Source organism: Acanthochromis polyacanthus, chromosome 6, assembly GCF_021347895.1.
Source record: "Acanthochromis polyacanthus isolate Apoly-LR-REF ecotype Palm Island chromosome 6, KAUST_Apoly_ChrSc, whole genome shotgun sequence".
Taxonomy (NCBI): Eukaryota; Metazoa; Chordata; class Actinopteri; family Pomacentridae; genus Acanthochromis; species Acanthochromis polyacanthus.
In genome coordinates this window covers 42,675,099-42,696,379 of record NC_067118.1, presented here as the reverse complement: position 1 = coordinate 42,696,379, position 21,281 = coordinate 42,675,099, and the positions used below count along the sequence as shown (strand labels likewise).

Genomic DNA, 21,281 nt, shown 5'->3' with positions numbered 1-21,281 from the left:
TCATAAATAGTGCTAAAATGATCCCAGATAATCAAATGATTAGTCAGCTGACTTGTTTTCTGTTTCTTTTATTAACCTTGTAGCTTGACTAGCATGCAATTTGGCAAATGTGCGTTTTTGAGTTTTTTTTTAACATTCTGTAGGCAATTATATAATAAAAAAATAACGAGACTTTCAAATATGTTCACTAGAGTTAGAGGAATAGTGTGACATTTTGTGAAACACACTTAATTGCTTCGTTTTGTTCAGAGCTAGCTCATGTCAGCTAGCTGCGTTCAGAGCTAGTTCAATGCTTACTCAAATAGCAACGTTCAGAGCTAGTTCAATGTCAAATCAGCTAACTCAGTTCAGAGCTAGCTCATGTCAGCTAGCTGCGTTTAGAGCTAGTTCAGTGCTACATCAGCTAACTCCATTCAGAGCTAGTTTAATGGTAAACCAACTAGGAACTCTTCCTGCGTTAAGTCTTTATGCTAAGCTGTGCTAATAGCTTTCACATCAGCACAGCATACTGACATGAGAGAGATAAAGATCTTAATTGTCACAAAGAAAAAGAGGTTATTTATCTATGAGCTACCATTTTCTGCATTTATTACATTGTTAATTTCGGCAGTTGGTGAAATTAGAGGATAATTCCCGAACTTTACTGCATTTATAAGTATTTCCTTTTCCCTCTCTCTTCCAAAAACAGCATTTTCCTTTTTTGTAAATACAGAGAAAGGTAAAGTTCTCACCTGTTTTATCGGTTGCTTTTTCTCAAATATAATATGCCCATCTGTGTGTTGTCCTCAGGTGCTACCTGGACATGGTGAAGGTGTTTGTGTTCAGCTATTTCTTCTGGCTGGTTCTCTGCCTCATCTTCATCACCGGCACCACCCGGATCAACATCTTCTGCCTCGGCTACCTGGTGGCCTGTTTCTACTTCATGCTGTTTGGAGGCAGCGTACTGATGCAGCCGGTCAGGTACATCCTGAGGCTCTGGGACTGGCTCATCGGCTACACCTGCTTCGTTATCGCCATGAAGAACCTGCTGTCTGTGAGTTCTGTACGGGAGAGAATAATAAACGACATGCAGCTGTTTATTTTTCAGCTTTTTGAGCATATTTGTTGGTGCTTTTCCCTCAGCTTGGTGCCTGTGCCTACCTGGACAGTCTGCTGAAGAACAGCTGCTGGCTGATTCAGGCCTTCAGCATGGTCTGCACCATTAAAGGCTACGACGTCCGTAAGTCTAACAGCAATAACTGCCTTGTAGTCATATGCAGTGTGTTTGTATGTTGTGTTTTAGATAGAAAAGAAAAGTTCATATTGCATTAATGGTGTGATATATAGCAGTCACACAGGATATGCTTGGAATACACCAGTTTACTGTTGTAGCTGCTGCTCTGTTCAGCAGATTTTTCCATTATAAAAATATATTTTCAAGAGTTCTTCTGCAGACTCTTTCTTTCTAATATCTACAGCTGAAAAATTTAATTTCATATGTGAAACTATCAATAACATTTAACAGACTAAATTTACATGCAACTTTGAATAAACATAAAATCTTAGTTTTTTTAAAAGAAAATTGTTTTATATTTATCTTAGATTCACAAATATTTCTCTTTTAATAAATGGATTAAATGCTTAAATTGAACTTTAATATTGTTCTAAGTTAAGATATATTTACAATTTATTGGCAAACAATAGAAAAAGAAGTATGTGTTTGGTCATTTATGTAGATTTGTTTGTTAAATCACACATATCCTGTATAATTATGAAGGTTTACACAATAAAAATGTTGAATAGATGTGTTTTCATTTGCGTATAACATCAGTAATCAGTCCAAATACAGTTTTTATTATGGTACGTATCATTTATATATAGATAAACTAGTTTTTGTAAATTTTATGCTCATCTACAACATTTTGTAATTATTTGTTTTATCATTTTGGTACAGTTTTATTGTCTTCTGCTTTTTTACTTCCCTACATTATTATTATTTAAGTACAATATGCCACCTAACACTTTTAAGTATTTAATACTATGAAAAGCAGCAGCATAATATCGGTGTAAAATATAATCTTATGACTCAACATTTCTTATAATCGAAGTGTTTAATATTAAATAAGCTTTAATATAAATATTAAGCTGAGTGTAATCTGTAAATTTTGCAGAAAACAAGGACTTTGTTCTGCGCGTGTTTTCAGTCCAAGTCCCGTTTTGTCAAAGTTAAACCCATTTCTTCTTCTGTCTTGTGTGCCTTCAGCGGATCCTGACGATGAGTGCGAGCTGCCGGAGGGTGAAGCCGGAATCGTCTGGGATGCCATCTGTTTCACCGTCCTGCTGGCTCAGAGGAGAGTCTTCCTCAGCTATTATTTCCTCTACGTGGTGTCTGACCTCAAGTCCTCCAAGATATTAGCCTCCAGGTCTGAACTCCACCTCCTGTGTAAACCCAGAACTCACTTTAAATCAACATTAGGGAACTTTATAGAAAAGTATCAGCAAATGACACAAACGACGGTGAACGTAAAGGTTTAAAAAAGTTGGATAAATAAATCACAGTGAGACTTAACATCACAGTGGATGAAGCAGGATGTAATCACAGCTGTTTAGCAGACTTTTAGTTACACTTTTTCATGAATTATTGATAATTATTAATGATTTTTAAATAACTACACCTCACCCCAGCTACTTTGGCTTCAAACAAAAAACAAGAAGAATTTTTTTCATTGAATGTTATTGAATGTGCCTTTCTGTATTTTTGTGCAGAATAAGTTAATCCAGAGGCTTTAAACGGTGCAGGTTTAGAACAAAGGTTAGGAGCCATATCTGGTCCAGATCTGGAATGAAGATGAGGTTGTAAACACTCACAGGGTCTCAGAATCAGACTAATTCCTGGGTGGGTTTTTTGTGGGTCAGACGAAGAATAATCTGAGGAGCTGATGAAATCACAATGTGAGGGATAACCTCCTTTCATCATTTTTGACAGTTTGGTCAATATTTGTGCAAAACTTCTGTCCCTGAAATAGGAAATACTCTTTTAAGATGCATTTTACATTGCACAAAGTTACTATTTTAATGTTGAATACAATCTTCATAATTTTTCATAGTTATTGTCTTTGATATGGATAATAATTTAGCATTTTTAAGTAACTTCCAATAAGTTTTCTGGTAAGAACAACTTGATTTCATCTTAATTGTATGAATAATAGTCATTTTGTTGAAGGAAAGGCTGAAAATAATTTATTAAAAGTTAATGATTTCATTATTTCCCTTAAAATTGGTACCAACAGGCAGCTCTTTGTCGTTTTATTGTATCTCATGCTTCTTAATTTGATGAATATAATCTATCAATGTGTGAATCTTTAGTCTCAGATTAGGAAATCTGCTGCTTGTTTCCTTCCATGTGGTTTATCCAACACAGTTTGTTATTAAAGGTATGATTAATGTATGGAGACGCTGCTAACACCTAAAGATACAGAGTCCAGACAGAGAGGCGAGTAAAAACCCAACAATAAAAACGACTCTTGTTTCCGTCAGGGGCGCCGAGCTGTTTGAGGCCAAAGTGAAGAAGCTGGTCGCAGCCAGACTGGAGATGGAGAAGAAGTCTGTGGAGACGCTGAAGAAACAGTAAGACTCAGACAGTAAAACTACCCTGATTGGATTTTACCCTCAGTATTTGCTTTTAAGCTCTCTTGAAAAGACACCAGTCATCAGTTTACCTCCACTTTTCTCCTGCAGGATGGAGAAGATCAAATCCAAACAAAAGAGTCGACCTGCAGCAGCAGACAAAGACCAACCTCCTGCTGACCAGGAACAGGTCGCACTCGGTAACTTATTCTGTTCTCTGCTTCAAATTAAAAGCATGACATGACGTTCTCAGCCACTGTCCATGAAAACACAGAATTTTAACCCTCTGATCCCCAAAACAGAGCAGGTTTGAAAGGCCTTTAGTCTCCAAAATGACGCCATTATCAGAATCAGAATTACTGGAGTTTCAATTTTATGCTGGTTCCTAAACTAGTCATCTCTAAAAATACATTCCCTTGTATTTAGGCTGTATAGCTAAATTAAAGTACATAGTTTAAGAGTGTGATTTGTTTCTGTGGTGATCAGGAGCCTTTACTCGTATTCTAATGGTGTGATTTATTCTGTTTATTTCATGGAACTCTGTAGTCTTTTACACTGAAAAAAAAAGTCAGTGAATATAATCGATAAACACAATGAACTGTATTTTACAGATAATGAGGAGAAAGCGAAAAGAGATGCAGGAAAATGGTGGAAGCCCTGGGTGTCCCGGCCTGGAGGTGAGCGGAAACATCTCACGATATAGAACCAGAGAAACAATTAAATCACAAAGAAAGCACTGGAATATGAAAGAATAAAGCTTTCTGATTCTGTTTAACTCAGTGGAAAACAACTGTGGATACCACCTGTTTGAGAGCGACAGCGAGGAGGAGGAAGAGGAAGTTAAAGGAGAGGAGAAGAAAGAGGAGGAAGAACCACCGAAGAAGAAATCTGCTTTCCAGGTGAGAGACAAAACTGACAACAGATTAAAGAGAGATTTATTCTGTACGCTCAGGGATGACTGAGTTTTATCTGTGTCTCTGGTATCTCAGCTGGCCTACGACGCCTGGGTCACCAGCTCCAAGTCGGCTCTGAAGAACCTGAAGACGGAGAAGAAAAAAATGAAGAAAGAGGAGAAGAAGAAGGAAAAGAGAGAGCTGCAGAAACAGCAGGGTGAGAACAAAATATGGGATGTTTATTACTTAACACAGTCAGATCTTCCTCTGTAGTCAGCAGTCAGGCACTTATAAGTGACATAAGATTTAGGACAAGATCTACTTTATTCATCCTGGGGGAAATTATTTTGCCAGAGTATAATAAACAGGTTAGTGGAATATGCACAGTTACACAGAGGTTAGCAGTAAAATAGAATTAACAAAAAATACAAAGTACAAAATGCAAGTTTCTGAAGGTGTTTGTGTGAAGTGTCTATAATAAAAATAAAGTAAATAAGATAACACAAGTACAAGATGTGAACTGTATAGTAATAACATCCTCTACTTGTTATCTTATTTTTTTTATTTTTCAGATAACACAAGTAAAAGATTTGGAACTGATTTTAACATTATTGAGGCTTTATGGCCACAAGATGATCCCCAAATGTTCTGAAGACGATTCAAATCCAGATTGCAAGATATTGTGCCGAGCTCATCCTGCCTAGAATTTATTTTAAAAAGCGTCATTAAATGAGATTTTAGTCTGTCGTGTGAGTCAACAAAATTAGCAGCATTTATCCTCCAGCAGCTGTGGAAGCGCTGCTTTCGTTGGGTGCTTTGGTGTTAGTTAATCTGTTTGAGAGATAGAAAGGTCGGGAGGTCAGATCTGTGCTCAGTGGTGACATCTCTCCTCCAGGCATCGAGAGAGGAGACTCCAGTGAGGATGAACTGGAAGAAAGCACCATAGAGGAGGAACCAGAGGAAGCAAAAGGTACAGAAACACATTTACAGCAAATCACAGGATCCTAAAGGAGAAGGTTCCACTTCTAAATGACCTGTTTGTTGTTTTGCTGAAACACACAAAAAAAAGCAGCCACAAAATCATCTAAAGCCCAACCTGTTTTCCCTGACAGAAAACATCCTGCAGCGCGTCATCAGCACGTTGAAGTTTGGCTGGGTGTTCATTCAGTCTGTCCTGGACGACCTGACGGACGGTCTGAACTCGTTCTGTAAAGACAGCCGGGGCATTTCCAAAGTTCTGCACTTTGAGAGAGCGTTACTCAACCAGCAGCAGAAGAAGGTGAGAGGAAGGAGGGAAATATCTGGAAACTGTAGAAAGCTTCAGTCAGCTGGATGTTCTAGTCAATCATTTCCATGTGTTGTAATGATAAATTTGTATTTTACTATACATGTAGATGCTTTAAAGGCTTCACTTTTTCGCTATAGAATAATATCCAAAATAGATGTAGATTTATAGAAACAACTGTCTGTAGAAACTCATTTATATACTGAGTGTGTGTTAAAAATAGAGATAATCTGAGCTGGATGCCTGGAACCGCTTAATTATTATTAGTACTGCCAAAATATAATAATAATATCATAATGTGCCAAAAAAACTTTTAAACATCAATAAAAACAAGAATCTGAGATGGAATAAAACGCATTATAGCAAAAAAAAGTCAAAACTAAAACAATAAACTTGCAAACAGATCATTTGTAATTATTTGTATATACCCGTGTTTTATTTCTCTTTCCCTTTTTTAAAAAAGGTCAAATTTAGGCATGTAAAATGTATTTTTTGTGAGGAAGATGTCATTAATTGCGTACACAGAGCTGCAAGTAGATGTAATGTGGCAGTAAAATGTAAAACTCTGGTGTGTATGTGTCACAGATGTGTCTAAATTCTAACATTTATTTTATATTCTAAAAACATGTATTTCTTAGAAACACTGTCTGCTGTCAAGAAGTTCAGTCTAAAAACATCAGAGTGACATTTTATGACACATATGTCAGATTAAAGCCAGACACAAACAAATAGTTCAGTCTAAACGTGCTCAGTGTTTTACATCAGCTCCAGTTTCTCCTCCTCAGGTCTGCTAATATTCCGTTTCTTCATCCTCAGGGTAAAGAGGTCAGTCAGGAGAGCGTGAAGCAGTTCTATGAGACCTGGTTGTCCCGTCAGAACACGATGTCGTCTCAGGACGACCTCGATGAATCCACACCTCCACCTTCGTCTCCGCCCGCCGCCGCCTCCTCCCGCCTCGCCTACGCCAAGCTGAAGAACCAGGCGTCCAAAGTGTCCTGGGGCAGCAGCTTCTCCAGGTGCTGCATAAGTCTCATGTCCACAGCCTGCTCTTCTTTCAGACCCTGCTCACTGCTCCACTCTTTTCTTCAGCTGTACGACGGACGAGACGATGTTAGGATCCCGACAGCCGACCCAGGAGGAGCTGGACGAGCCTCCTGCTGTGGCTCCTGCTGCTGCTCAGCTCAGACGGAGGCTGCTGAAGGAGGCCAACGTGGACATGACCTCCTTCGACACTGAACAACTTTCACCGAGGTGAAGGAGATTTTAGAGAAATACCTTCCACTGCAGAGCATCCAAAGCTTTAGCCAAAACTTCTAGAACGTCTCTCAGATGATCACAGTGTTCTGTAATATCAGTCAAACTTGATGTTTTGCTGCATCCGGACCAGGAAACAGGCAAACGTCACGTAAATAACATAACTTCTTTTGGTATGCTTTAGTTACACAGCACATTTAAACAACCTGAGCTGACTGAAGATATTAATACAAGGCAAAAGACAATGATGAGCTATACATATAAAATACTAAACATGAAGACCGTTGGACTACCAGAGGCTATAGAAAACATGCACCTTTGAGATTAAAAAAAACATCAATGGAGTAGGAATTTTTTGTGGTAGCTTCTACATTTTTGCTTGCAGACATTGTTGCTTGACGCTAAAGCATCTCTAACTTTGTCCTTTTCTTCAAAGCCGTGAAGATGTCGTCACTCATAAAGAAGACATTGAAGAGGAGGAGGACGATGAGAAGGACTCAGAGGGAGACAGGAAGTATGAGCAAGAAGAAGAAGAAGAAGAAGAAAAGGAGGAGCAACAGGAGGATGCCGAGGTGGAGCAAGACGAGCAAACGGAGCAGAGAGAAGAGGATGAATGTGTGAAATACCCAGAATGCACCTCGCTGGAGCTCAGGGAGATCGATGAAGAGAAACGTCTGGACCTGCCAGATTCTCCCAGACCTTTGAGTCAGGAAACGAGAAACCTGACGGCCAGCGAGCTGCTGCTCAACAAGTTAGTACAGATGAACCAGAAAACAATACAAATCTCTGCTTCATCACATCATGACTGTTAATCTCCTTCACTCTGTGTTTATTCCTTCGTCCTTTCTGAAGCATGTTTGAAAACGACGAGATCTCGGAGTCGGATAAGTTCTTCGTGACGCTGCCGAGGCCCCTGAAGCTGCTGTTCGCCCTCTACAACACCATGGTGTCCAAGTCAGAGATGCTGTGCTACTTCGTGATCATCCTCAACCACATCGTGTCGGCTTCCTTCCTGTCGCTCATCCTGCCCATCCTCATCTTCCTCTGGGCCATGCTGTCGGTGCCTCGGCCCAGCAAACGCTTCTGGATGACGGCCATCATTTACACAGAGGTACGCTATCGTTCAGTGTTTTAACATCCAGACGTGTTGTTTAAAAAGCTCATTTCACAGTAAATGGACACCAGAACTTTAACAGTTGAATTAATTTTTCATTTGCTCAGATTATATAAAAAACAAGGGATCGCTTTTATTTCTGATAATAGCAGAAATATATGTCTGTCAATATTTCTATTCAAGTAGAAACCTGTCACTGTTAAAAACAATGTGTTATATTCTCCATAATTAATGCAGTCAAGCCAACTAGTCAAGTAAGAATTTAAGAGATAAGATAATCTTTTATTGCTCACCATGCCAGGGGAAATTCATATCGTTACAGCAAGGTTATTTAGCAAAAAACATAGTAAAATAATAATAAAATAGTAGTAACATTAACTGTATGTAGAAGGATGAGAAATGAATAAGTTAGACCCTCCAGAAAAACGCGGGCTAAAATCCTTGATTATGTGAATAAATATGCGGGGTTTTTATGACATTTTATTCGGGGAAATTGCGGAAAGTTGCAAAGTATGTGAATAGTTGTGAAATGTGCAAAAAGATGCGAAATATGTAAGAACTGTGAAAAAAGGTGATTCTTCTCCTACATCCTGTTACTAGGCGACCCTTTTCCCTTCCGTTTTTTCCTCGCTTCTGAAGTGCTGCAACACGGTTGATTTTCTTCGGTGCTCCAGAACGATGTTCACGGGGTGCAAAAAAAGTTTCCCCCACTTTGGTGCAGTAAATCTGGGTCCTGTTTTGCCCGGTCTCTGGCAGAAATATTCGTAGGTAAATGTGATCTTTGAGCATTCGCCGTTCTTGTTTTTCGTCTCTGAGCGCCGCTTCTAGTGTGTGTGTGAATGCGTGAACTGATGACGTCAGGCCGGGCGTCACGTAAAAACTCACTCACAACTCCATTTATATCGGTTATAGTTTTCTCTTCTTTTTTTTAATATTTTTTTTTGGACTTTTCTAGGCTTTATTTTACAGGAGAGGTAGAGATAGACAGGAAATAGGGAGAAGAGTTGGGGGACAACATGCAGCAAAAGGCTGTGAGCGGGAATCGAACCCGGGCCGCTGCGTCGGAGATCAGCCCCTATACATGGTTTGCCTGCTTAACCCATTGAGTTATACAGGCGCCATAGTTTTCTCATTTTATGCGGGAATTCTGAAATCAAGCCGGACCCGCATGTTTCTCTTTTTTTCATGGAAATGTGAGATTCTTGCAGGAATTATGCGCTGTTTTGCGGGGATTATGCGGCCTTTTGGGAAATAATTGACCCCCGCATAATCAGCGGCATTTTGGTGATTAATGTGGGAATTCATGCGATCGCATAATCACGTTTATCTGGAGGGTCTAATAAGTACAGTACTGACACACTGTAAACAACACAACATAAAGTAGCTTGAAAAATAAGGTTACAAAAGTGCAAAGATGCAGCAGTTAAGTACCTTAAAATGACTCTAATTGATGGTTTCAGCTGATGAGTTAGCTCTGTCTGTTTTAAATGTCTCCTGTTTATTTCAGCTGACTGTGGTGGTAAAGTACTTCTTCCAGTTTGGTTTCTTCCCCTGGACCACGTCGGCCTACCGAGGCATCAACGCCGAGCGGCCCTTTGCTCTGCCCAACATCATCGGGGTGGAGAAGAAAGACGGCTACGTCCTCTTTGACCTCATCCAGCTGCTCGCTCTGTTCTTCCACAGATCTATTCTCAAGGTAGAAGAACAAAAGCCTTTCTAATGCATCCGTTTGTTCAGTGTCTGTGTATATCTTAGCTAACATCTCTGTCCTGACAGTGCCACGGACTTTGGGACAACAAGGAGGTGGAGATGCCAGATTTCTTCAAGAAGATGAAGAAGAAAGTGGACAAGAAGAAGATGACGGGAGGCGACAAGACGGGCAGCAAAGACAAACCGTCCCGCCGGCTGAAGTTCCTCCCCTTCCAGGCGTCGACCTCCTCCTTATTCTGCAGACAGAAGAGAGGAGAATCCGCAGAATCTGTTGGTGAATATTCAGAAAAATGACGATATTTTTTAATTAAATGTAGCACAGTCAGTGAATACATGCCAGTAATTACCTGAAACGGCTAAAACGTCTTTATGTTTTTCTAACTGGAGAGGTGAAGCCCAAGAAGCAGTCCAGCAAGAAGAAGAGACGAGAGCGAAACAGAGTTCCTCTGACCAGGAAGCAGAGGCTCCGACAGCAGGTCAGGGAGCGGATGCTGCAGGCCAAAGCTGCCATCATAGAAGTGTGAGTTGATTTTCTGTTTTTTATTTCCGATATAATGCGACTAAAATAAGCGGCAGACGGCTTTATGCCCAGTAGACTCTGTGGTTTGTGCATAAAATTAGGTCTATTTGTATTCAGACACTGACACAAGCTTATTTTTTAGCTGCTTAATGAAACATATTCCAGTCATAGTTCTTTAACGGACATAAAGTTCAGACTCTCAGCTTTCATTTGAGGGTTTATTAGTTTTAGGTCCTTAACATGTGCTACCCTAATTTAAAAGGAAAATATCTCCAAAATGTCAGAGGAATAGTCCAAAAATATTTTGTAGCATTAGCTGTCTTTGCAGGCAGGCTAAATTCAAAATATGCCTAAAATTACTCAACATGAGTCACAAATTAATTACAAATTGACATAAAAATGGCATAGAATAGTGTAATTAGTCTGAAATGAATCATGAATTGTCCAAAACAGCATAAAATTTTATCAAAATGACTCAAAATACATCTAAATTGAAATAAATGAATCAAAATGACATGGAATTGCCCCAGATGATTTCAGATTGGTCTGAAATGACTCAAAGTACGTCTAAAATTAATCATACGTTTTTCAAAATGTCTCAAATGAAATTTGTCCAGAGATAAACTGAATCACGGTGACTCAAAACTTGTCTGAAATGACAGAAATATCTCCACAATGTCCGAGGAATAATCCAGAATGAGGTGAATATATTTTACCTGCACTTTTAAATCCTCCTTTTGTAGCGTTAACTGTCTTTGCAGGTAAATAAAATTCAAAACGTGTCTGTTAGGATCTGAACTTCAACCAAGCTGTTTAATTTAAAATTCATTGTTGTTCTGATCCAAAACTAGAAGACCTTTGTCCAAATGTTTATGGACCTAACTATGTGAGAAAAGTATTCTTGTTTTCTGTGATTCTGATGCCTCGTTTTTTCTGCAGAGGGCTTCACATCTACTTACCCATAAGGCAGTTCTTCTATGACATCATCCACCCAGAGTACAGTCCGGTGTGTGACGTCTATGCCCTCATGTTCCTCATCGATGTGGTCAACTTCATTGTCACCATTTATGGATACTGGGCTTTTGGGGTAAACAGAGACTAACATGCATATGAATGTAAGTTATTATTATTTTATTTGAGGCACAATGAGGCTGAGTTTTGTCTTCTCGTAGAAATATTCTGCAGCAGCCGACATCACTGAGTCCCTGTCGGAGGACCAGGTTCCAGAGGCCTTCCTGGTCATGCTGCTCATGCAGTTTGGTACCATGATAGTGGACCGGGCCCTCTACCTGAAGAAGTCTCTGATGGGGAAGTGTGTCTTCCAGGTGGTGCTGGTGTTCGGCATTCACTTCTGGATGTTCTTCATCCTCCCTGGAGTCACTGAGAGGTCCTTCCTTCTTCCATTCCATCCTTCCTTCCTTCCATCCTTCCTTCCCCCCTCATTCCATCCTTCCTTACTTCCTTCCTTGCTTCCCCCCTCATTCCTTCCCCCCTCATTCATTCCTTCCTTCCTTCCATCCTTCCTTCCCCCCTCATTCATTCCTTCCTTCCTTCCATCCTTCCTTCCCCCCTCATTCATTCCTTCCTTCCTTCCATCCTTCCTTCCTCCCTCATTCCATCCTTCCTTCCTTGCTTTCCCCCCTCATTCCTTCCTCCCTCATTCCTTCCTTCCTTCCTTCCTTCCTTCCTTCCATCCTTCCTTCCTTGCTTTCCCCCCTCATTCCTTCCTCCCTCATTCCTTCCTTCCTTCCTTCCTTCCATCCTTCCTTCTATCTTTCCTTCCTTCCTTCCTTCCATCCATCCTTCCTTCCTTCCTTCCATCCTTCCATCCATCCTTCCTTCCTTCCTTCTTTCCTTCCTTCCTTCCTTCCTTCCTTCCTTCCTTCCTTCCTTCCTTCCTTCCTTCCTTCCTTCCTTCCTTCCTTCCATCCTGCCTTCCTTCCTTCCTTCTTTCCTTCCTTCCTTCCTTCCATCCTTCCTTCCTTCCTTTCTTCCTTCCTTCCTTTCCCCCTCATTCCTTCCTCCCTCATTCCTTCCTTCCTTCCTTCCTTCCTTCCTTCCTTCCTTTCCCCCTCATTCCATCCTTCCTTCCTTCCTTCCTTCCTTCCTTTCCCCCTCAATCCATCCTTCCTTCCTTCCTTCCTTCTTTCCTTCCTTTCCCCTCATTCCATCCTTCCTTCCTTGCTTCCCCCCTCATTCCTTCCTTCCTTCCTTCCTTCCTTCCTTCCTTCCTTTCTTTCCCCCTCATTCCATCCTTCCTTCCTTGCTTCCCCCCTCATTCCTTCCTCCCTCATTCCTTCCTTCCTTCCTTCCTTCCTTCCCCCTCATTCCTTCCTCCCTCATTCCTTCCTTCCTTCCTTCCTTCCTTCCTTCCTTCCTTCCTTCCTTCCTTCCTTTCCCCCCTCATTCCATCCTTCCTTCCTTCCTTCCTTCCTTCCTTTCCCCCTCATTCCATCCTTCCTTCCTTCCTTCCTTCTTTCCTTCCTTTCCCCCTCATTCCATCCTTCTTTCCTTCCTTTCCCCCTCATTCCATCCTTCCTTCCTTGCTTCCCCCCTCATTCCTTCCTTCCTTCCTTCCTTCCTTCCTTCCTTCCTTCCTTCCTTCCTTCCTTTCTTTCCCCCTCATTCCATCCTTCCTTCCTTGCTTCCCCCCTCATTCCTTCCTCCCTCATTCCTTCCTTCCTTCCTTCCTTCCTTCCCCCCTCATTCCTTCCTCCCTCATTCCTTCCTTCCATCCTTCCTTCCTTCCTTCCTTCCTTCCTTCCTTCCTTTCCCCTCATTCCATCCTTCCTTCCTTCCTTCCTTCTTTCCTTCCTTTCCCCCTCATTCCATCCTTCCTTCCTTCCGTCCTTCTTTCCTTCCTTTCCCCCTCATTCCATCCTTCCTTCCTTGCTTCCCCCCTCATTCCTTCCTTCCTTCCTTCCTTCCTTCCTTCCTTCCTTCCTTCCTTCCTTCCTTCCTTTCCCCCTCAGTCCATCCTTCCTTCCTTCCTTCCTTCCTTCCTTCCTTCCTTCCTTCCTTCCTTCCTTCCTTTCCCCCTCATTCCATCCTTCCTTCCTTCCTTCCCCCTAATTCCTTCCTTCCTTCCCCCCCATGCCATCCTTCCTTCCTTCCTTCCTTCCTTCCTTCCTCTAATATTTTCTGTCTTTCTCATCTTTTTAAATCAGTCATGGAGGTAATCTGACCTTTATCAGTGAATCATTGATGACTGATTTCTCATCTTTGTCTTTTCCAGGAGGTTCAACAGAAATCCAGTTGCCCAGCTGTGGTATTTTGTAAAGTGCATCTACTTCGGCCTGTCTGCCTACCAGATCAAATGTGGCTACCCCAACCGCATCCTGGGCAACTTCCTCACCAAGAACTACAACTACCTGAACCTCTTCCTCTTCCAAGGGTACGGAAACAGCCGCTGTTTTTTTTTTTTCCTGTAGTTTGTGTGGTATAGTACATTGCAGAGACCCTAAAGTTCATTCTTGTTGTTTCCTCTTTCAGGTTCCGGATGGTTCCCTTCCTGACGGAGCTGAGGGCGGTGATGGACTGGGTTTGGACCGACACCACTCTGTCTCTGTCCAGCTGGATTTGTGTCGAGGACATCTACGCCAACATTTTCATCCTCAAGTGCTGGAGGGAGTCCGAGAAAGTAAGAGGGAGCATTTGTTTTACTGCTCATGTGCTGCTGTTCTATCTTCACCGTCACGACTGATGCAGCACCACACGCTCACTCTTATATGTAAATAATAATAAAGGTGGACCAAGTAATTAAGTATTAATTAAAATCATTCAGATAAACAACATTTTAGCCCTGAAACAAGCATTAGATATAGTGTAGTAGATTTACTTTTGGTCAGTTTAAATGTGCACTCACATATGGAATCACAGGAGTGCCAAATAAAAGATAAATCTATAAAAAAAAGGAAATAAATGTGTAAATATAAAGAGGAGTAAATAAAACAATGAATAAATAAATGTGTTGAAAAAAATGAAATAAATGTGTTAATATAGAGGAATTAATAAAAGAATAAATACAAAAGGGAAAAGAAAGACAAAATTTACCTTTGTATTTCCATATTTAATTGTTTGTTTATTTATTTTTACAAATTTATTTCCTGTTTTTTTTAAACAGATTTATTTATTTATTTTATCCTCTTTATATTTACACATTTTTTTCTTATTTTTTAACAAATTTAATTATTTATTCCTCTTTATAGTCACACATGTATTTATTTTTTTGTTTTAGCAGATTTAACTTTTATTATGCACTCCTGTAATTCCATACTCTGAGGGCATCATTCTGTTATTATGTCTGGGGACTTTACAAGCTAAAATAAAAAGATCATCTTCCTGTTCAGGGGATTGAATAATTCTTTTGTGAGAACCACATTATTATATCTGTGATACCTCCAGAAATACCCACACCCTCCGGGGCAGAAGAAGAAGAAGGTGGTGAAGTATGGGATGGGAGGATTCATCATCTTCGCTCTCATCAGCATCATCTGGTTCCCGCTGCTCTTCATGTCGTTGGTCCAGTCAGCAGCCGGAGTGACCAATCAACCGCTGGACGTTTCCATCCAGCTCAGCATCGCCGGATACGAGGTCAGACTAACTTTATGACTTCATCTTTTGGTGTTTGTGTGCTTAAATTCTCCACATTGAAGCTAGCTGGTTCACATCCAGATAGAAGTTGTTGCTTCTTTCTCCTGTGAAACAGAAAAGTCAGACCTTTAGTGCTTAAAATGCCGTAGAAGATAAAGATGTGACGGCTTTACTGAATAAAAATGAATAAAACTCCAACCTCCTCCCTGCAGCAGCAGCATGGTTTAGTGATGTTTCTGTTCATTGTGTGTTTCTCCTGTGCATGTTTTTAATATCAGTACTTGTGTACGTTTATTTATTTGTGTGTTTCCAGCCGCTGTTCTCGATGAGCGCTCAGGAGCAGAACCTGGTTCCGTACACAGAAGCCGCATTCAACAAACTCACCAAAGTTTACGCAACTCATCCAGTAAGACTTTAATCCCTTTATTTTACCGCAAATACAACAAAACCTCAACATCTGAGACAATAATCAACATACCAGAAGATCAGTCTGAAAAATGACCATAAACGTATGATTGTAATTCTGACTACGGCCATGAGAGGGAGTACCACTCAGTTACAGAAAACCAGAATACAGAACAGATAAAACACTCCTTAAATAAGTTTCTATTTTCCTATGATAATATAAATCTTGGCATAGCTACAGAGTAAATATAGAAATGTAATGAATATATATTTATAGCGTATTTATCTCCACTGAACCCTTCTTTTTCGGAACATCGTGTTGTTTGTGGTGTGATGTCAGACAGTTTAAATGTCTCTTTAAAACACCGCAGTGGAAATCTAATCCCGTTCTTGACGTCTCTCTCCTCCGTTCAGGCTGCCATGCAGTTCATCATGAACTACTTTGCTGAGGACATTGTAGTCGCTAAGATCAAGAGCGATGCCAGTCTGCTGTGGAGCATCAGTCCGGCCAGTCGAGCCGCCATGATCCAGGAGCTCAGCAACTCCTCACACATCTACATGACGCTACGCTGGACGCTGCTCAGGTCAGTCAGTGTGTGCAGAGAGACCTCTAGAACACGTATGTGGAGATAATTCATGTACACCTCAATGCTGAGTGCTTACAGACAGTTTCTTCCTCTTTGATTTACAAGTGATAAAAATAACACTAATTTTCTCAAAAATAATTCAACTCACTGAGATAAAACCTTCAAGATAAGCAGCTGACGTGTTAAAGGATCTAAACATGGATTCTACCTGCATAAATATGTGCATCAAACGTGTGCATTTACTCTATTTATTGTTATATTTATCAGAAATGTGTCCACCATAGTGTATCATTTCATTTTTACTTTAACACCGTTTATGTGTATTTCTGTTCAGTAACTACATTTTGAAATCATTTTGTAGCTCAGATTGTGACTTGTTCCCCTTTCATGACCCTCAGGAATGCATCCATATCGGTGAACGCAGAGACGGTGGGAGAACACACGGTGAAGTTTGACGACAAAGTCCTGAGGGAAGGGATCGTCCACATGCTCAAAGGCAACAGCAGCAAACCTGTGTGAGTCTCAGTCAGTGCACAACCAGCTGGTGTTTCAAAACAGCACCATTAAATCAAAGAAACGTGCTAGAAACAGATGAACAGATGAGGGTGCTTCAAGAAGTTCCATCTCACCTGGAAACATGAGGCATAGCTCCTATTCTGGGGCATAAATGATGACTATAAAGTCTTACATCACTGTTCACAAAGACTCAAATGCTTTTCCTCATTTCTTTCCCAAAAAGTTCAAACAGACGGCATCTTTCCGCAAGATGACGACTTCTGTGTTTTTGAAAAGTGAGGGGTTGCTCCTGACAGACTTCTTGCAAAAGGATCAAATCGTTAACGGGGACTAATAAAGAAGCAATCGCAGGGAAAAGGAAAACTGTGTGCTGCTGCTCCAGGAAAATGCATCCGTCCACACATTCCAGGTGTCAGAAGCAGCTGAATGCACCTGGATGCTTGAATATTGGTGGATCAAGTCTACTGACGTGAAAGGAGACTATACTGAAAAACAATGCAAGAATCAACAGTGTTTTTCATGTGACGTTTCCTGATGGGGCTGAGAACTCCTTGAGGTTCCTTCACCTCACCACACAGCTCAGTCTTTCTACATAGAACAGAGGAAATGTAACTTACTGCTACAAGTAGCTCAGGGAGAGGTTTGGTGTGAAATTATTGTGCTAACTTTGAAATACATTCTGTTTTTCTGTCCTGTAGGATCATTAACTCTCTGCTGCCAAAGTTCATCAGGGGTCCCAAAGGACCAGAGTCCAAAATGGCAACGAGGATGAAAGTAGGTGAGTGGTGTTATAGATAATGTAACCCTACGGTGAGCTCAGAACACCCAAAGGAACTCATCTGGCAGTCCTTATGTGCTCTTTTTATTCAGCTTTAGTGAGGTTTTAATCCGACCCCTGCGTGTCTTCCCTCAGACTTGTCGGAGCGTCCGGACCTCCATGCGCTGTCCTTCTTCAGACCCATGTCCATTAAACTCCAGCAGGTCAATGACACGTCAGAGAAGGATGCAGACCAGTGGTGGGTGGTGGAGGAGTGTTCTCCGGTTCTCACCTCCACTGAGCACAAGTGTCACAGCATAGAGATCGTGGTGTTCAGTGATAAAGTCAGCCCGTCCAGTCTGGGCTTCCTGGCCGGACACGGGTAGGTAGCGAGAAACGTCAGCAGATAAGCTCGTCATCATGTAAACACAGCCCAGGTCTTAAATGCAGCCAACAGATACAATCAAATGTGTTCAGACTGAGTGTTTTGCTGTGTTTTGACGTTAACAGATGTGCTGTAGATCACTGCTAAAGTTTGCAGGGCTTGAATCTTATATTTCAAAGAGTCAACGATATGATTTTATGACAGATGTTCAAACTGTACTCTGGACTGTTTTTATATTTGGAACGGTACTCATCTGTTGAGTATTTTAAACGTGTTTCTTAGAACTCCCTGCTATTGAGATCACTGCAGTGGTTCAATCTACAGCACCTTTAAACACGAGCAAATCATAGAAAATGACTGCAAGAAGATTAATAAATTAAAAATATAGATTTTCAAAGCTGTAATCTATTTTTAAGACCCTCTTACAACTGTAAATGGATGCATCTCCTTTATGCAGCCTTATCTGACCCTGTTGACTCTCTCTTCTCCGCAGCATCGTCGGCCTCTACATGTCTGTGGTTCTGGTCATCGGAAAGTTTGTGAGGGAGTTCTTCAACGGGATCTCCAGGTCCATCATGTTCGAGGAGCTGCCCTGCGTCGACAGAGTCCTGAAGCTCTGCACGGACATCTTCGTGGTCCGAGAGACAGGAGAGATGGAGCTGGAGGAGACTCTGTTCGAGAAACTCATCTTCCTCTACAGATCACCAGAGACCATGATCAAGATGACCAGAGAGAAGAAAGACAGCTAGGGCTCAGCAGCAGAACATCTGGTAGTGCTGGACATTAAGGTGACTCAGAGTGGACGTATCTGATCAAATAACGGAGCAGTGGGGTGAACGTAGGATTAGAAAATGACCCCTGCTGTATGAAACCTGACCAAGAGGCTTTTACACCCCGCTGTTCTTCACCTCTGACCTTCATGGACACGGAAAGCAGAGAATTTTTCACAAACGGATCGATACAAGTCCCTGCTTATTTAACTGATTTTAATGGAGAAACATCTCAAACCTTCATACTGACTCACTGCTTTTCATTTAAGGTCATTTTTGAGCATTTTATCTCCCTGACGTTTGTCAGCGGACACTAAAACTCTTTTTAAAAAAAGTAAAACCGCAGTACTTTCCATCCTACAAATACCAGTTACAAGTTAAGATAATTCAGGAGGCAATTGATCTGAACGCTTCTTAATCTAATGTTTTTTTTCTTCTTGTTGCTTTCATTTATTTCTAGCTAACAGGGCTGTGCATGCATTTCGATTTGACTTTCTACTGGTCCAACATCACCCTGACATCCCATCCTCAGACTTTTAGGACAGTGAAATCAGTGACTTTGTCATGGATTAACACACACATACCTCAGTAAATGCCATGTTTCTGTATATGACTAAGACGACTGCATCAATTTGTATCAAAATAAAAACTGTCAGACAAATGTTTCCGTGTGTCATTTTGCAACGCTTTGTCTGGTGTTCCCCAACAAGAAAATACAAGGAAGCTGTATGTCCGACATCCATCTTTAATACAACTTTAATTACAAATCAAAGGGAAAATAAGCAGTTTCATTCAGGTCCCCCGTCTTTAACGCGTCTTCTCGCTGTTATCCAGCTTCTCTTTCGTCTCCACGCTGTGCAGAACGGTGACAGGATCCCAGCAGCCCAGGAAAATATTATCTACATCAGGGTGTCACATCCTGGAGGGAAAACAGAGCAGAAACACAGGAGCATTATGGAACGTACCCTGATGGAAGTGGATTTTACACAGCTAATAGAATATAAAAGCATCTCATTTCAGTCACTGTGGTTTTACAGTTTATCTACTTCAACAGGAAACATTTAACTTCTCGAACGCAAGAACAAATAAATCACCTCCCAGGTCTTACAAGGCAACGCCCAGACAGTCATTTTAAAAAGCAACGAAGGAAAGTGCAAAAAAAAAAAAAAAAAAAAAGCACTTTTTGGAATTTTAATGCATTTCATATAAAAGCACCATCAGATACAGAAATGAATAAAATATTTTGATCTGCTTTGAAACCAATAGGTCTAAGACAAGACAAGAGTATTTCTAAAGTTCCAACAATACAAAAATTTAATTCCAGGAGAGTTAATTAGTAAGGAGAGGAAATTAATTTGTCTAAATAAATCATGTAAAGTTCAATCCATTCCAACTGCAACCTACGGCTGGTGCCTAATGTACTTTATAACACTTAATGTATAAAACCTATCAACACTTTCAGACCAAGACTGACTTTGATACATTGTTATTTATATACTAAGCTAGCACCATCTTGACCAGGTAAGTTTGTGCCTAAATATTTGTGCAACAAAGGCCTTCACTGACCCATCAGTGTTTCAGCTGTATCATCCAGCTCTGATTTTAAGGTATTTGGGAATTTCACAGAATATAATGTTGAGAATTTTAAAGGCGGAGTTAAGTTTAAGACTTATCTAATCTATTTTATGACTTAAAACACTTTCAGGAAACTGAGGCACAAAATAAGGTGCATAAACATTTATGCACAACGGTAGCTTCACCATCAATTACAACATCTGGGTCAATATATAACTGCAGACTTGACATTTTCGCCGTTTTCAAGCCTAAAATCAACTAAACACCACATGACATTTTTACAGAAACTCTTCTAAATATTACATATACAATTGAGTAAACTTGAAAATGAAAGTCATTTATAAAGCTACTGTTGTAAACCTGTTGACATGCGATAAATCCACTACTTCTTTTTACTTTTAATAAAAATGTATGCAAGATATATCCCATGGACTTCAAAAGACCCTCAGTTATATACTGACCCATGTATTGTGGTGAATATTAAATGATTTTGCAACAGTAATTATAACTAGTAAAACAGCCTTCTAATGGGATATTCTGCAGAAGAATTACGTTCATTTTATGCACCAAAACCTTAAGCCTGCATTCCGCTCAATGTCACAGCGCCCTCTGCTCGACATGCAAGCTGTAAGGGAACATGATGTAAGACCTGAACAGTAGAGTATACGTGTATATGTGGATGACTTACATGCTGTTTTGGGTTTGAGGACTTTGACGCTGGCTTCTGCAGCTTTTATTGCTTCGGTTTTGAACTGCGGCTTCAGTGCAGCCCGCACTGCGTTAGCGCAGATAGCGGAGAAGCGAATGTAGCTGAAGAGAGGACGCACCGGTTAGCAACAAGGATAAACAGTGCTGACAATAATGAAAACATAAAACACAAGCATAGCCACTTATTCAATTAAAACACATCTTGTACTACTGGTAGCTACCGACGCTGCTGTAGGTTAAATGCATGTGCTGGAGAAGCTAACATGCTAACTAGCTATGTAGCTCAACAAAAAAACAATCATACTTTGTTGGAATAGTCATTTATTGTAACAGAAAACGACATAGTCAACATTTACCACTAAATGTTTTCCTCAAACGTCCATTTATTCCTGTTTTCTTACCTTAGGCCTGCCTGTCTCCAGTATGCGACCATCTTGCTTGTTGTAGCTTCAAGGACAGGTTGGATGTCTGCGTGATGACGTCTGTGAGGCACGCCAGGCTTTTCCCCAAGCGTAATCATGATTGACAGCTGTGAATGCCACTTGTCCCGCCCTACGACACTTCTACACTTCTATGACACAATCTACTATTGATCAATGACAT

The 21,281-nt window shown here is 40.7% G+C and overlaps 2 protein-coding genes across 2 annotated transcripts in view; one reads left to right on the top strand and one right to left on the bottom strand.

The window, feature by feature from the left end:
- The window catches only part of si:dkey-11f4.7 (piezo-type mechanosensitive ion channel component 2), a 42,994-nt gene extending 24,062 nt beyond the window's left edge, over window positions 1-18,932 (top strand). Inside the window, exons 29-56 of the mRNA XM_022202488.2 lie at window positions 790-1,033; window positions 1,123-1,219; window positions 2,243-2,402; window positions 3,517-3,606; window positions 3,718-3,806; window positions 4,218-4,283; window positions 4,387-4,505; window positions 4,596-4,716; window positions 5,395-5,469; window positions 5,612-5,778; window positions 6,601-6,800; window positions 6,874-7,035; window positions 7,475-7,789; window positions 7,891-8,149; window positions 9,660-9,848; window positions 9,929-10,136; window positions 10,250-10,382; window positions 11,322-11,469; window positions 11,555-11,769; window positions 13,618-13,776; window positions 13,875-14,022; window positions 14,787-14,975; window positions 15,289-15,381; window positions 15,795-15,964; window positions 16,366-16,482; window positions 17,182-17,261; window positions 17,397-17,622; window positions 18,119-18,932. Of these exons, the coding sequence (XP_022058180.2) occupies window positions 790-1,033; window positions 1,123-1,219; window positions 2,243-2,402; window positions 3,517-3,606; window positions 3,718-3,806; window positions 4,218-4,283; window positions 4,387-4,505; window positions 4,596-4,716; window positions 5,395-5,469; window positions 5,612-5,778; window positions 6,601-6,800; window positions 6,874-7,035; window positions 7,475-7,789; window positions 7,891-8,149; window positions 9,660-9,848; window positions 9,929-10,136; window positions 10,250-10,382; window positions 11,322-11,469; window positions 11,555-11,769; window positions 13,618-13,776; window positions 13,875-14,022; window positions 14,787-14,975; window positions 15,289-15,381; window positions 15,795-15,964; window positions 16,366-16,482; window positions 17,182-17,261; window positions 17,397-17,622; window positions 18,119-18,374 (4,495 nt within the window). The 3' untranslated portion in view covers window positions 18,375-18,932. The remainder of the gene's footprint in view (window positions 1-789; window positions 1,034-1,122; window positions 1,220-2,242; window positions 2,403-3,516; window positions 3,607-3,717; window positions 3,807-4,217; window positions 4,284-4,386; window positions 4,506-4,595; window positions 4,717-5,394; window positions 5,470-5,611; window positions 5,779-6,600; window positions 6,801-6,873; window positions 7,036-7,474; window positions 7,790-7,890; window positions 8,150-9,659; window positions 9,849-9,928; window positions 10,137-10,249; window positions 10,383-11,321; window positions 11,470-11,554; window positions 11,770-13,617; window positions 13,777-13,874; window positions 14,023-14,786; window positions 14,976-15,288; window positions 15,382-15,794; window positions 15,965-16,365; window positions 16,483-17,181; window positions 17,262-17,396; window positions 17,623-18,118) is intronic.
- A 192-nt stretch (window positions 18,933-19,124) lies between these two features.
- Window positions 19,125-21,248, bottom strand: atp5f1e (ATP synthase F1 subunit epsilon). The gene is made up of 3 exons (XM_022202492.2): window positions 21,080-21,248; window positions 20,659-20,780; window positions 19,125-19,314 (listed from the first exon to the last, which is right to left on the bottom strand). Coding segments are annotated over exons 1-3 (243 nt in total). The 5' UTR covers window positions 21,199-21,248; the 3' UTR covers window positions 19,125-19,312.
- Window positions 21,249-21,281: the final 33 nt, after the last annotated feature.